Source organism: Sceloporus undulatus, chromosome 4, assembly GCF_019175285.1.
Source record: "Sceloporus undulatus isolate JIND9_A2432 ecotype Alabama chromosome 4, SceUnd_v1.1, whole genome shotgun sequence".
NCBI lineage: Eukaryota > Metazoa > Chordata > Lepidosauria > Squamata > Phrynosomatidae > Sceloporus > Sceloporus undulatus.
Genome location: NC_056525.1, coordinates 91,117,364 through 91,133,177, shown reverse-complemented (window position 1 = coordinate 91,133,177; position 15,814 = coordinate 91,117,364). Strand labels below are relative to the sequence as shown.

The window sequence follows — 15,814 nt, the reverse complement described above, 5'->3', positions numbered from 1 at the left end:
GGAAGGAAGGAAGGAAGGAAGGAGAAAAAGCAAAGGAGGGAAGTAACGGAGGAGGACGCTCCTTTGCCTTTGGGAGAAGGCTTTCCTCCCGAGGGCTCTCTTTAGGACCCAGGGGCTTTCCGGCGTACAAGACGGCCCCCGACTTTGGGGAAGATTTTCCTGGGTGAAAAAGTCATCTTGTACGCCGGAAAATACGGTATATAATTAACACAAAGTTTCACCTGTTCCTGTCAGCAGTTTCTGGAGGGAACAGACAGAATCAAGGCACTGTGATTCAGTATGCCCAATGCCCACAAACATATAGACTATGACCATCCACTGTAGATTCATATTCATACACACTGCAGAGAAGGGACTAGAAAGGAAAAGTGACAAGCCCAGAGAAGTGACTGCTACAGAATACAGCTATGTGATTCTTTGCCAAATTTTCATTTCTAGCAATACTGTATAAATATAGTATCAATATAATGATAGATATAATAAATATAATAATAATAATATATAATATATTTATAAATATAACCAATAATAAAACTTTACCTGGGCTTGCTGATTCAACAGAAGGCTATTAAGGGGAGAAAAAGAAAAGAAAAGGTTAACTGAGTAATATTAACTTATTTAGCAACACATCAAAAATATTCTAAAGGACAATTAATATGTTCTTGTTTTCACTATTTGCATTTAAATCAACCATATAATTGCCAAAAGACAGAATATAAGTTTTGTCTCTGAGCTAATGTCAGCAACCCAAAGGATATACAGCTCCAGAAGACTGACTATATGCAACAAAATTCCTTGGTTTTCAGTCCAGATAAAAAGTACAAAGTCACAAACAGAAGAGAATATGTTGGAAAGCCTGGTCTGTGTTGACGGTGAAGATGTTAATTCTTCTCTGCCATCACTGTGTCGGCACAGTTTCCAGTGAAGCCCACTCAAACAGTCAAGGTTCATGATAATGTAGAAAAGTCCTACTCAAAATAGTTGTCCAAAGGCTGGTGCTGATTCATGAGCCACTGACTCCCAACCCCTGCTAAGTTTCCAAGAAAGAAAGAAACAATTGCATCCAACAGGCACAAATAAGGTGCCAGTCCCCGAAACATTGGGGGGGAAACCCTGACAGTCCCAAACATCAGATAGTTTGGGAAGGAGTGATCTAGAGCAGAGGATTTCAACCTATGATCCGCAGACCTCTGGAGCTCTACAGTTTCCTTACAGAGGGTCTGAAAAGGCCAACTCTCCTCCTCCCACTCTCCCAAGGCCTATTGTATTAAACAATTCCCTGTGAATGAGGGAACTGTGCACACATGTCTAAGCTCATGCACATGTGGCTCTGCCTTGAGGAACTTCCCTCTCTGCTTGCATCAAACCATTGCACAGGGTGGGGGAATGAGAAGCAAGCCTGATTCCACTGCATCTCATATATGTCTCTCTCTCTCTCTCTCTCTCTCTCTCTCTGTCTTTGCATGTGCACACACACACACACACCAATCAGGCAAAAATATTGAAATAGGCACATATGCATTTACTTATTTCTCCCTTCTCTCCAAATTTGAAGATGCACTTTAATGTTTTAAATCTTTACGTCTTATTGGTCCATGACAACAAAAGACATTTAAAAGGACTCCATGGTAAAGAAAAGATTAAGAACTGATCTAGAGACTACTTGACAATCTACTGTGAACAACCCAGTCAAGAGTTTGTCAACAAAGTCACTGAGATCCACTCTGACTTGGAGTCTGTAGCTGACCATACTGATTTGCAACTTTGGCCCCTTTTTTGAAAATGAATAGCTTTCTATCAGTATACCGCAAAGATGTGTACAGGCTCCTTAGAAAAGTGAGAAATGCCACATTTATGCTAGATCCTTGCCTTTCCTGGCTCATATAAGCAGCCTGGAGAGAGACTGGCTAAGAGGGAAATAAAACTGGTGAATATCTCTTCAAAGCAAGATAGGTTTTGTGTCCTTCTAAAAGAGATGGTTTATATACACTAATTAGTAACCAGTCCCCAATATTTCATTCTTGGACAAAATATTAGAATGCATGATAGCTTTTAAGCTCTAGAAAATCCTAGGTGAGACAGTATATCAAAATCCATTTCAACCTGGCTTGAAGCCCAATAGTGGCACTAATACAACTTTGGTCACCTTGGTGAAAAATCTATGCCAGAAATGGAAAGAGAAAGTATGCTCCTGTTGGTTTTATTATAGCACTCAACAGCAATCAGTACTATTGAACATGGTAGCCTTCTGAGCCACCACTTAGAAGGGGATTTGCACTATTTTACACTGTCAATTACCCTTCCTGGAGGGCTGAGTTCAGAAGGCAGTATTTGAGGATTCCTGTTCAATGCCGTGTCTGTTGGCCTGAGAGTGTCTCAGGGTTCTGTCACCCCGCTTCTGCTCCATATTAATTAACATACACATGAAACCAATGAGAGAGGTTGTCTGGCGTTTTCAAGTTCAACCATCAACACATTGGTAACACTCAACCCTATTTCTCTATTCCATTTAATATATCCAAATATGTCATTATAGTTTCAGTTCAGTGCTTGATGTCAGTAATAAATTGGATATGGACAAACAAACTTAATCCATTCAAGTGACGTATCAGGGAATAAGTATTCAGTCTGAGCTGGATGATGCTACACTGCACTTCAAAATTCAGGTCTGCAAGTTGGTGTGCTCCTAGCTACCTCTAAACCTGGGTATCTAGGTTTTGGCAGCATCCACAACTGCATTTGCACAAGAAAAACTAGTATGGCAGCTGTGTGTTTTCCTGGAGATTTCTGATTTACCCAATGAAAAAAATGAGATGGAATTCTCAAGATGTAAAATTGGGGAAGGGGAAGCATGATTACTTACTCAAAATGCTTAATGCATTTGGCCAATTAATCAGATTGTAGCTTTCATCAGGTGTGCCTTCAGAGACACACATGATAATCAAATTCAAAATTTCATTAAGTGGCAGTTAAGTTGCAGATGCAGATTAAATGGCTGCTGGGGAAAATTTAGAGCAGGAAAATGGCATAGAGAGTGATATAATCCTTTCCTTTGGCGTGATGGCCCCATTGCAAGTGAGGTTGACCATATCTGTTTTTATTGCAAGAAAAAAATAACGGAAAGACTTGAATATGGTTCTCCAAAACAATTGCATTGATGTCCAAAGCTAAACTAAGACAGTATTTAAGCAAATATAGTGACCCCACCCATTTTCCAGCGACTGGCACTATATTTGTGCCCATTTGCTACAACTGTTTCTCTCTATCACAGAAACTTGCTTTACATTTAGTTCTCCCTGTCAGCTATACATAAACTATGAAAAACAAGACATTATCGAAGCATTTACAGTTCTGAACAAGAATGGGCCGATATGTTAGTTTCACTTCATTACACTTCAAATTTCAAGATCTTTCTATCAAATTTATGAAAATATCTGCAAATACTTTAATTCTTACCAAAAATTAACTAAATCTGTGACATTTTGCATTGTTCAAATTTAACAGTTACAGTTATTTCCAGTATGGAGAAGACAAGGTTGTATGTGTTATTTGTAGCTGCTGAAGAAGGCTGCCAGACCACCACCTCACCCACCTATCCCCCCAAAAGGAAAAAAAAGAAACGAATGGGAAAAAGCCATAACCCTCACTCAGTACCACATACGTGGTTGAATATGTTGGGATTCAGACTTTTAAAAGATAAGCAGTGGAACACACTCCCTCAGAGAGTGGTGGAGTCTCCTTCTTTAGAGGTCTTTAAACAGAGGATGGATGGCCATCTGTCAGGTATACTTTGATTGAGAGTTCCTGCATGTCAGGGGGGTTGGACTGGATCTACCAACTCTATGATTCTAAGCACCCAAAGTAATTTGCCCAGGTAAATTAATCTGTCAGTTATTGTTAAGAAAGACTAGTGTCAAGATTATTGTGAGACTCCATTTAAATATTAACCTTCTAGCCACTGAAACTACAATGCACAAATATTAAAGAGCTGTCTCACTAGGATGGTCACACCATTCTAACAACTGATAGTTTCTACCTCTCTTGCACTTCCTACTTGTGTGCTCAGCTTCATAATTACCCTTTCCCCATTTTTCCCACAGCAATGAAGGCATCCAACTTTTCTAGAATATGGTAGGGGCTTTCTAAACTGCCATTTGGGACGTCCGGAGGACGTCCCATTTTAAAAAAGGGGCGTCTCTTTTAGACGCCCCTGGGCCTAGTACGGACTCTGTCCGTACAAGATGGCGCCGGCCCTTCTACATGGCCAGCGCCATCTTTGCGTATCGGACGCTGAGCGTCCGTACGCGTCGCTTGTGACGTAGCGAGTGCGCCCCTGCCGCCTCACTACGCCGCAAACGCGACGGAAAAAGAAGCTCCATTTTGGAGCTTCTTTTTCGGTCTGCGCGGGAGTCGGGTCGTGTGAAGGCTCCGACTCTCCCGCGGACCTACTGGCGGCGGCGGCAGAGCGCCGCAAAGCGGAGGTATGTACCCCGCCGTTGTATCACAAGAGTGACTGCCTTTGCCTATCCTGAAGGAGAAAATCATCCAACATTTATAAGGTCACCTTTAAAATATCAGAAATGAATTTTAGTAGTAAAGCATAGGTTTTATGCAATGGCATAAAATGGTTGTGTTTTTTTTACAGCAGTCACAGAAGGACCTGCAGCATTCACTATTTTTCATTGCTAAATTGCTTATCAGTTTATTGAGGTTAATTTGTAAGGCTTCTATGCAAAAATGAAGTAAACCCCACAGGGTTCTATACAGGATGAAGCTGTGATCCTACATACTAGGCGTGTAAGACGACCCCCAACTTTTCCAGTTAAAATATAGTTTGGGATATACTTGCCATATAAGACTACCCCTCTTCCATTGCATACCATTCATATCGATTTAAAATAGAGGTGCTGAGCGCATTTGGAGCCAATGGAAATGTCACAGAAATAACCCGGTTTCACGCCGGGTCATTTCTGTAGTGTGAATGGGCCCTTAGTTAGTGCAAGAACACAATCCGGCAGTTACCCACTGTGTGGTGGCTGAAGTACTACTGAAGTAGCCCAAATCTACAAAGGCTACAAAAATTCAGTTAATCTCAAAATTGCTACAAGATCTATTTGCACACCAATATTCCAGATTAACACAGCTATGTCTCTGAATTGTGGCATAATTCACTCAGAATAGGGATGAACTTTACATGTCTGGAAAAGCACAAATTGTATCAAGTTAGTCCACACCTGTAGTCCGGGTTACATACACAAAACAAGGATTCACTACTTATTCATCTTGGGTTAAGACGTATCTTATTCATAAATATAACCACATTTTTATCTAATTACAGTGCGCGCGCTGCCATGCCGTTGTGAGCATGAACCCCATTACTTCCAATGGGGCTCAAGAATAGGTGGAATTTCTTTTATGCGGGGGTGGTGGTGGTGATGGTGTCCAGAACGGATCCACCATGTAAAGGAAGGGACCACTGTATAAGTTTTCATTAGCATTTAAAAACATAGATTTTAAAACTTTTGAAAAACTAAATGTATAACCACATTTAGAGAGAAAGATGGGATTTAAATTAACAAAGTGCTTATCAATTAACAAAGTGCTTATCAAGCCAAAATAGTCATGAAGAGCATGCTAGAAGCACTGGCATCCTCTGAAGAACTTATTACTTTTTAGAAAAAGTAATAAGTACCAAAAAAAGAAGTAATAAAATAACCCAAATAAGACATAAAGCATGGTAGAAGAATAGAGAATTAAGAGATGATGTCTCTGTTTAAAAAAGCAAAAAAGATTTCAGGGTCATATGCCTTAAAAGGTAAAAACAATACAAAATCAGAACAAAATGGAGCAAACGAAACAAAGCATATTACACTGTATAAAATTCTGAAGAACAACATGGCTGGCTAGTTGGCTAGACAAACCCTTGAACCAGAATACTGTTAGGAAGTTGCAGATATACTGCTGTTACAGATCCCAAAGCTACCTTTGTAAGTATCAAAGAATATTACTAACCATTGCACATATCTATGAAGTTGCTCTAACAATAAATCAACAATAAAATGTTGCTTTCCAAAGCGTATTATCAATGATTGCAATAGCAAACACACTAACTAGGGATCATGTCCAACTTAATACAGTGGGATTTACCTTTGATAACCATTAGTAAGCCTGGACAGCACACAATTTCTTGCATGACAAATTAACAACTCTGTGAAGTGTTTTTGCACTCCTATAACAATCAGATCCTTACCACACCAGTCCGTAAGTGTTGAGAACAAGGGATACCATGAATCACCAGTGATTTAAAGCATGTTATATGACCCAAGAGGAGACAGTTTAGCAAAATGTTCTGCTTAAAATGTGCCAGGCTTCCATGATGTCTCCTGACATTTTATAATTTATGTTCTATATACTGAGATATCATTCCATCCCTCTGCGAGGTGCAATAGAAGTATGAACCTTAATGACTTTCTACATTACACTCCAACTGTAACTCCTCATACTAATTCAACAATATAATGCCAAGATATATGGTAACTGTATACCAAACTGAAACAGTTACCAACTTCTCTCAACAATTTTGTAAACTCATACCTGGAAAATGTCACTGAGACTAGCACCTACGTGGCCATTTCCCAAACAATTAATAAGAAAGACTTCAAGATGTTTTAATAGCTATGTTCCATCCTCCTTTGGCCTGATCAATAATGCATGCACAATGAACTTGGAAGCTCCAGATTCATGATGTACAGGTCACAGGAAGTAAAAGTAAAAATGAATTCCCCACTCCTTATGAAAGGAACTAAAATGGAAGTTTTCACTATGCCAAGAAAATGAACAAAGTTGTGAATATTATCATGACAAAAAAAAAAATGTTCCCTTGGAAAATGTGCTTTCATAGTGGAGGATACATAATGAAGTGTGATGCCTGCTGAAACTGGGAAAGAAATATATTCTCTATCCAAATAATTAAATTAATAACCAAGTGAACTGGCAATCTTTAGCTCTTAAGGTGCAACTTCTTGAATGATGGCCTCAAAACAGCAAGTTACTTGATTAAAAACAGGATCACAAACAAATTTAAGTTAATAGCCACCAATAATTTTTATAATTCCACTTGTCCTGAGATATAGCCGCTTCAGTTGCCCCAGTTCTAAAAAGTCTGTCTGGTGTTGTTGTTTTGGGGCCAGGTAAAGGGGTTGTGTTTTCTTGGTCTAAAGATCTTTTCCTGTCAGTCTTTACTTTTGAAGTCTTTTCCTTTCAATCTTTATTTTACTCTGTCTTTATTTTTAACGATAACTTTGCTTTTGCTCACTGCTTTTACTTGTATTTGCTTTGTTTACTGAATTTTTAGAACTTTCCTTTGAAGACTGAAGATCAGGATTCTTCATACCACAAATGTATAAATAAAAAGGTGAAAATTCTATAAATTAAGAAGTGGGAAATGCCTGTTTTAGACAACTATCTAGAAAGAAATGCAGTATGTAGAATAAAGAAGGCATGTACCTCTTTCCTCCGTCATGTATTTAAAGGGTCTATAGCATAGGGACTCTATCCAGAGGCCGATGGAACAGTGATCTTATTCACATGACAATTCCCCCCTCAAAGAAGTCAGTGAGGTGAGGAAGCCAATTAATCAGGTCACTGAAGATACAGACATGACACCACACAGGACACTCACATAACTTTATAAGGGGCAGAATGATGGCACCATGTACATTACATTACTGGATGAACACCTGAACTGGGCCTTGGTGAGTGACTATTTACAAGCTGACTTTGAGGAATCTCTCTCAGCATCATCAAACAGCAAATTACTGTGTGCCAATGAATGTTTAAATTCCTGCACTATATACTACATATGAAAGTGACTGTGGTAAAACAACTTCTGTACTTATGAACTAACGTGATATGACTGCTATGACAGCTGTGGACAATCCATACTTTCTTTGACTTACATGTGATGTCTTATATGCTATACTGTATTAATTTTTATGCCATTAAATTCATATTGGTGTTTATACCTTGCGTCCACTCACAGCTTCACTGGCTTTATATTTTCAATGTATCATACCCCACCCAGAGGACTTTGGTTATTGGGCAGACTTCTGGATTCAAATCTTGCTCACTCACCTGGGGCCAATACTGCAGCCGCTCACTCACAAACCATAAGGTTGTGAGTTCAGTCCCAGATGGGCTCAAGCTCAACTCAGGCTTGCATCCTTCAGAGGTTGCTAAAATGAATACCCAGCTTGTTGGGGGCAATTAGCTTACAGTTGTAAACCGCTTAAGAGAGTGCTTAGGTGGTATGAAGCGGTATATAAAAGAAGCTGCTATTGCTACTGCTAATTTCACGAAAGGTGTCTCAAAGCTGCTGTGAGCCCAATCACCATTTTGAACTTCTAGGGGTGAATCTATGGTTTTGTTTGCACTGGACTTAATACTCTGAGGAATCCTGGCCCTGTAGCTTCCCCAGCCTGTCCCCTTTACCTGGCCCTCCATCGCTGCAGTGGCTGTCTATACAGGCGTCCCAACAAGCCACTTGGCGCATTGCTTGTTTTGCCATCAAGGCATGGCAAAGGCAGGCTCCAGAACTTCTGGGAAGTTCTGGAGAAACAACCAGGCTTTTAAAATTTGTATTAAAGCTGCTAACTCCTGGGTGTGCATCGTCCAAACGAGACAATACCAGAACAGGGACAGGGGTGGTAAACAGGCCTTTGGGCCTGTGCAGACAAGGCCAAAACAGTAGAAATAATGCAGTCTGTCCCCACTTTAACCGGCTTGGCTCCATTTCACAGAATATCGGGATCTGTAGTTTAGTGAGGCACCAGCCCTCTTTGGCAGAGAAGGCTCAAGACCTTGTAAAACTTCAAATCCCAGTATCCCATAGCAAAAGTTTATTTCTACAGCACAGATGCACCCTAGGATTAAAGGAAGAGTACAAATGTAACAAGATGGTTAAAGCAATAATTCATCACACTGGCATATAAAAGGAAGAACTTCGCCTTTTGCAGAGTTAGGGAAAGGAACCAACCAATACAGACCGACGCCGTTCCCTCATTTGGGGGTGAAGACAGACACAGCAAGATGGCACCTCTGTCCCCAGACAACTTCAAACATCCCGCCAGGAAAGAACCAAGAGGGAGGAGGTTCAACACAGTCCCCCAAATACAAATAATAATATAATAATAAGGTCAAGGTTTCCTCAATTCCTCAACAGCAGCCCTACTGTCTTCCTCCTCCTCCCCAGAAACAAAAACCCAAATGGGGGGGGGGAGGAAGGGGCAACTTGGGAGCTTTCTCCGGACGTGTCCCATCCTCTGACCTCTTGCCCAGGAGGACTCCCAAAACGTCCTCCATCACTCTGACCAGGGCTAGAGGGGCACATTGATATTTTCTAGGGGTGTTTTTAAAGCTCGTACAATGTCCTCTCCTCCTCCTTGTTGTGTGTTGTGTTTTCCCTTCTTCCTTGAATGTCCTCCATTTCACAGTCGTCCTGACTTGGGTGAATAGAGAATGATAGGATAATCACGGAATAGTAAGAGCTGGAAGAGAACAAACAGGGCCATGCAGGACAAGCTGACCATCCCTGCCATTGGCACCGTTTTAATTCATTCTGCCTTTTTGCTATGGAATTCTGGGAGTTTGGAGTTTGTTGTGGGGCCCTGGCCCCACAACAACTCTAACTCCCAGAATTCCATAGCAAAGAGGCAGAAATGACTTGAAGCGGTTCCAAAGCGGGTTTTTTCCCAGTGCGGAGCAGCCCTCCCCCTCCTCTGGCCGTACCCCACCCCAGCCACGCCCTCGCCTCTCCCTCTCTCTCTCTGGCTCACCTCCGCCATGTTCTCCGCCGAACAGCTGGGGCGGGCCGACACCAAGAGGCGGGGGTGGGGGTCAACACATCACCATCATCATCGCCACATCATCATCTCCTCGCTCGCCGCCGCGCGACGACGACGACGACTGAGGCGAGAGCGGCGGGTCACGGTCGCTGTATCAGGAAAGAGAGAGAGAGAGAGAGAGGGAGGGGGAGGAGGAGGAGGGTGGGAGGGAAGGAAGGAAGGAAGGAGGGAAATGCCAAAGGGAGGAGGAGGAGGAGGAGGGGGAGCAGCAAAGGAAGAGGCGCGTGACGTCACCGCGCAGAGGCGCAGGCAGCCACCCCCTCTCTCACTCAATCAATCGCGCGCGGCTTTCCTTCCTTCCCTATCTCTCCTCCTCCTCTCCTCTCCCTCTCTCTCTCCTTTCAACAACCGCCACTGGTCACGAGACCCTAGGCCCGCCCACCCGCCTTGTTGTTGTTGTGTTTTATTTATATATTTGGAACGAACCTCCTCCCCCTCCTCCTGTTCTAAACCAAGCGTTTTGGACTTCATCTCCCAGAAGCCTCAGCCGCGTCGGCCAATAGTGTGGGGATTCTGGGAGCTGAAGTCAAAAATAACCCTTAAAGTTCGTGTGGTGTAAAAGCGTCACAAGGAAGAAGGGCAAGGGGCTGGTGGTGGTGGTGCCTGTTCATAAGGATGATAAGGATATTAAAATATAATAAAAGGATAATAAAATAATAAAACTATATAATAATATTATAATATATTATATAAAATTTAAAAATTGTAAACGTCAGAAGAAGGGCTAGTGGTGCTGTTCCTAATAAATATGATTATAATAATAAATAATAAAATTAATAATATAAATATATATATTATAAATAATAAAATATGTAAACCATCAGGAAGGGCAAGGGCTGGTGGTGCCTTTTCCTAAAACTATATAAAAACAATAAATTAATAAAATATAAAATATTATTTTATTATATATTTATTTATATTATATATTTATCATATTTAATAATAATAATAATAATAATAATAATAATAATATAATATGTCGCGCAAGAACCAGAGACAGGAAGGGGGGTGCACAAGCTTGCCTCCAGCCAGGTCTGGCTGGGCCTTTATTGTCATCTTGCTTACTTCCATCCATTGTTTTCCTTACAATCATTGATGATAGCTTGCTCCAGATCATCTGACGGCATGACAGGTGCGTGATCAGTGCATGCTTGGTGCTGTGCTTTTGAGGCAAGGAAGCGGATATGGAGACCAGCTAAGCCGGCCGAATCAACTGGGCTTATCTATCTAATTATGGATAAAGCATTGTCATCCTGAGAGAGGGTCGCAGTCCGTGGTCTGCCAGCGGGACTGCCACATCTCAATCTTGATGGAGCATTGCTATCCTGGGAGGGGTCGCAACCCCGGGGCTTGCCAGCGGGAATGCTACAATAACAAAATAATAAAAATTATTGTAAACCGTCAGAAAAAGGGCAAGAGCTGGTAGTGCCTGTTCCTAAAATAATAAGATAATAATAATATAATAAAAATATAATAAAAATAACATTGACTAGCCAAGTTGGCATGTGATAATCACCTCGCTCCATGACTCACCATTTCCACTTCATTTGTGGGGCTTTCAAGCACTTTAATCTCCTTTAATTGTCGAAACCACCGCCCAGTGTGATAAATTCCTCAGTGAACGGGAGATGCGTGAAGCATTTCATGTCGGAATGGTCCAGGCCTCATCTGGGAGAGGAAATACAGGAAGTCAGCAGACTTGACATAGGGTTGCCATAACTGTCCACTATTGAGGGCAAACTCCTTGGCTGCCTGTGTTTTTGTTTCCTTTCTCTTCACTTCACACCAAATTCCCTCCATCGAAGGAAGTTTTACGCAACACCCACAACACCCACAACCATGTCCCCTTTTCCAAGACACGCCCTACAATTTAACCCTTGTGTAGAGGAATTTCGAAACACCATCCGTTTTGAGCATGACTAAAAGCATGAATTTACATTTGTATGAGCGTTTAAGCTTTTGTTTTGTCATGTCCCTCATTTTTTTAATGTCCTATTATTATTACGATATGATTATTATATTTATATCTTGCCCAGGGTGGCTTACAACATTAAAAAAATAACACACTACAATTAAAACAAAAAAAATAGTACATTGAAATAGAAATTAATACAAATTAAAATGGATTACATGCAAAATATCAAAAACTTTACCAAGGATAAAAATGTTAAAAATACATTAAAAAACATGTAGCACCTCGGTCATTCTTTAAACACTTTCTGTTTTGAATGCCGTTTGAAAAGGAAGGTTTTCATCTGTCGACTGAACCCTATCAAGGAAGGGGCCATCTGGTCTCCCTGGGCAGGGAGTTCCAGAATCTCGGGGCAGCCATGGAAAAGGCCCTCCCTCTGCTGATCCCAACCAACCATGGTTGTGATGGCGGTGGGATGGAGAGGATCTTACCCCACTTGGTTTGCTTCTCTTTAATCTCCCAACCTCACTATTTTTGTCTGGCTTTTCTCACTCTTGGCCTTGTTCCTCATGAAGAGATGGGGCTGCTGAATTCCTGGGGGATCCCATGACTCTGACTAAGTACAGGACAGCCAGAAATTCAAAAGGTGCATGCATCAAAAAGAAAGGATGGAAGCAGCATCTGCAGACATTCTGCTTGTACTTTAACTTTAGACAGCAAAGAACATCAGTAGTGAATTTCCTGCCTTCATGGGATGGGGAAAGCCTACCAATGAGTCACTTGGTCCGTTAGACAAGAATTCCATGAATGTCCATCTTTCTTTATTGGCTTCAGCTATAAGATTACAGCTCTAAGAGAATCTTTCTTTCTTCCAAAACTTTCTCTATTTTCCCATTTCTCATGGCAACTAAGGTTCCTACAAAGTCCTTCCACTCCTTTTTAACTTTGCTCGCAAAACAAATCACCAAAATAGTCTGTAGTTGCACAATATCATTCTATGTATGTTCACATGGAAGCACCTGTCACGTTCCACTAATTTCAGTGGGACTTGTTCACTAGTAAAGTTTCATCAGGTTGCAGCGGTTTGGCCCAACATACCTATTCACTAGAAAGAATATTACAAAGTTCAGAGAGTTTCCCCAGTTAAGTGTTCATGGGATTGAAACTTGTATCTCTTGGGGTTCCTTATCTTCACCAAAGCTGTAGTGCTACACACACTTCAGCCCCTTTCAACTCACTGGAGCTTAATTTTAACTATGTTATCAGTATCTGCATTGAAAATTGATTATAATAGCGATGTGGATTTCATATGACCATGCAAGCGTGCCTCAATACGTAAAAAACTTTTTTCTATCTGAAATCAGTGATACGGTCTTAACTTGCCTGAACATGCTCCTTGGCAGGAATTACCCTTCATGATTCTAATTATGTCATAGGGAATTTTGCTGGTTGTTGCAGACAGGCTATGGCAGATGTTCTGAACTGAAATGTTGTTGTGCTGATTCATTTAATTTTATGTAACCTGTCGGAACAGGTTGAATTATCATGTACACAATTACATGTGAATAATGTAGTTTTGTATGGAGATGTTTGGTTCACCTAATAATCAAATTATATTTCATCTGATATGTTTGTTCAGACTGCCTGATTTTGTCTTTATGCTTTGGAAACATCATTTGACTTCCTTGAGGAACAGTCAAGGTAACAGTAATTGTTATTATAGCACCACTGTGTCACTTCACAGAGTATTATCTGCTTTTTCACAAGTATGCAAGGATGACTGAGATCCTATGTTCAGTTACTTGGAAGAAGGTGTTATTCAGACACTTGTGTCTTTTAGCATGATGATGCAAATAATCTCTTCATACTTTCCAGGGTTTTTTTTTGTTCACACTATTTTTTCAAATCAGAAACACATCATGTGCTTCTCTTTGAGTTCTGTTGCTCACATGTGTCAACACTGCAAACAGTGATGGAGTCTTTGTCTTGCAGTTATATACATGGTAGTGGGACCTGAAGCAGTCCAAAAATTTTAAAAAATCAGGAAAGGACAAGTTATGCTCACTGTAATCTAAATGTGGCAGATTAATACAGGTAGGATGAGAAATAATTAGTTCTGCTGAGATTTGATGATGAATCCATTTCAGCTGTCACCCACTGCTTTTCAATGGCTTCCTTTCTCACTTGGGCCTCAGTCTCTCTCCTACAGCAAGGGATGACTGGCTAAAATCTAGTACTTTGTAATAAAAATATTTGTGTATCGTCATTTCTTCTTTGAAATCACTGATATTAAAACAGATCTCAAAACAATGGACAAATAAAATTGGGTCTTGGGAATTTGTACCAGCTTTCCCCTGCCACCACTCTGCCCTGGTTTCATGTGTGCATGGGTAAGGCCACACAAGATAACAAGACTAGAGGAAAGAGTGGGCAGTTACTGAAGCTATTGGATGCATTTTGCTAGCTGTTTTAAAAAAATTTTTCTTCCTGGTTATGGTTTGCCATATTATCATATTATTTCTGAGTTTACTCAGATTCTGGGATCATTTACCTAGATGGTTGCTATGCCCATTTTAATGGCTTGCTTATCACACTTTGTCTGGCCTGTTCTGTGATTTCACAAGGATCTGTGCCTATGATCCCGTTTTGGTCTCACTTTTGGGCCTGCAATCTCAGGAAATGGGATGTTGTTGACTTGGTAAACCTACTCATTTCAGGACTACTCTTAGGGCCCATTCAGACTACACTTTACCCTGGATCAGGAATCAATTCTAACATGTGAAGTTCATATTGGCCCCATTCTGTCAATCATTTTCGAGGCATAGCACAGAAATGCCCTTTAGCGTGGGTCATCCAGATTCGGGGCAAATCCGTTTTTTTGAAATATGAACGTGCCCCCGATCATGATCTGGTCAAGTTCAGGGGAGGGATTAAGGTCAGAGGGTGAGCAGTTCTCCCCTCATGGAGAAGGAGGAGGAGGAGAAGGAGCCAGAAAGATGCAAAAAAGGGAATCTGACAGGAGGCAAAAGGTGACAGAGGCAAAAAGGGGGTGACTGACGGGTTCAATTCAGGGCAGGTCAAGGCCAGAGCAAGGCAGGCTCTGCTCTCCAGCAGGGACCTTTTCCCTTTGATTTTTTTACATTATTTTCTCTGTCTATGTCATGTTTTTTTGCAGTAGGTATATAGATAGAATGTGAGCAGGAGAAGGGTCAATTCAGGCAAGTCAGAGGCCACAGCAGCCAAGGCTCGGTCTCCAGCAGGAAACTTTTCCTTTTGATTTTCATTTTTTAAAAATTATTTTTCTCCATCTATGCACATGTTTTTTTGCAATAGGTAGAGCCCTCCTTCCGACCACCATCTTGAGGGGGAGAGAGGCAGGCCAGCAACAACAGGCCTCGCCTGGAAGAGGAGAAGAGCCCTCCTTCCGACCACCATCTTGAGGGGGAGAGAGGCAGGCCAGCAACAACAGGCCTCGCCTGGAAGAGGAAAGAGCCCTCCTTCCGACCACCATCTTGAGGGGGATGGCTTTGACTGCTTTGTGCATGGTTTTTGAGGATTTTTGTTGAATTGTATGAGATCGCTGATGTCACTGTTGAAGTATTGTATTGCTTTGTGCTATAGCATGTGACATGTAGCTAGTATGTTGTGAACCGCTTTGATCTGGAGGAAAAGCAGTATACAAATAAAAATTATTATTATTATTATTATTATTATTATTATTATTATTTGTTTTATTTATATACCGCTATTCCAAAGATCATAGCGGTGAACAGCAAGTAAGCTAATTAGCAAGTAAGCTAATTTGCCCCCAACAGTCTGGGTACTCATTTTAGCGACCTCGGAAGGATGCAAGCCTGAGTTGAGCTTGGGCCCTTTTGCTGGTCTTGAACTCGCAACCTTGTGGTTTCGAGTGAATGGCTGCAGTACAGGCATTTAACCACTGTTCCACCATTATTATTATTATTATTATTATTATTATTATTATTATTATTATTATTAT

General features: G+C 41.1%; 1 protein-coding gene across 2 annotated transcripts in view; it reads right to left on the bottom strand.

The window, feature by feature from the left end:
• Positions 1 to 9,882, bottom strand: part of MIER1 (MIER1 transcriptional regulator) — a 42,568-nt gene extending 32,686 nt beyond the window's left edge. Inside the window, exons 1-2 of one of the 2 annotated variants that reach the window (XM_042465944.1) lie at positions 9,834 to 9,882; positions 541 to 565 (exon numbers count right to left, since the gene is read on the bottom strand). In XM_042465944.1, the coding sequence (XP_042321878.1) occupies positions 541 to 565; positions 9,834 to 9,842 (34 nt within the window). In that variant the 5' untranslated portion in view covers positions 9,843 to 9,882. Of the gene's footprint in view, positions 1 to 540; positions 566 to 9,833 lie in introns of those variants that run through there. The other variant, XM_042465945.1, reaches the window with a different exon arrangement.
• Positions 9,883 to 15,814: the final 5,932 nt, after the last annotated feature.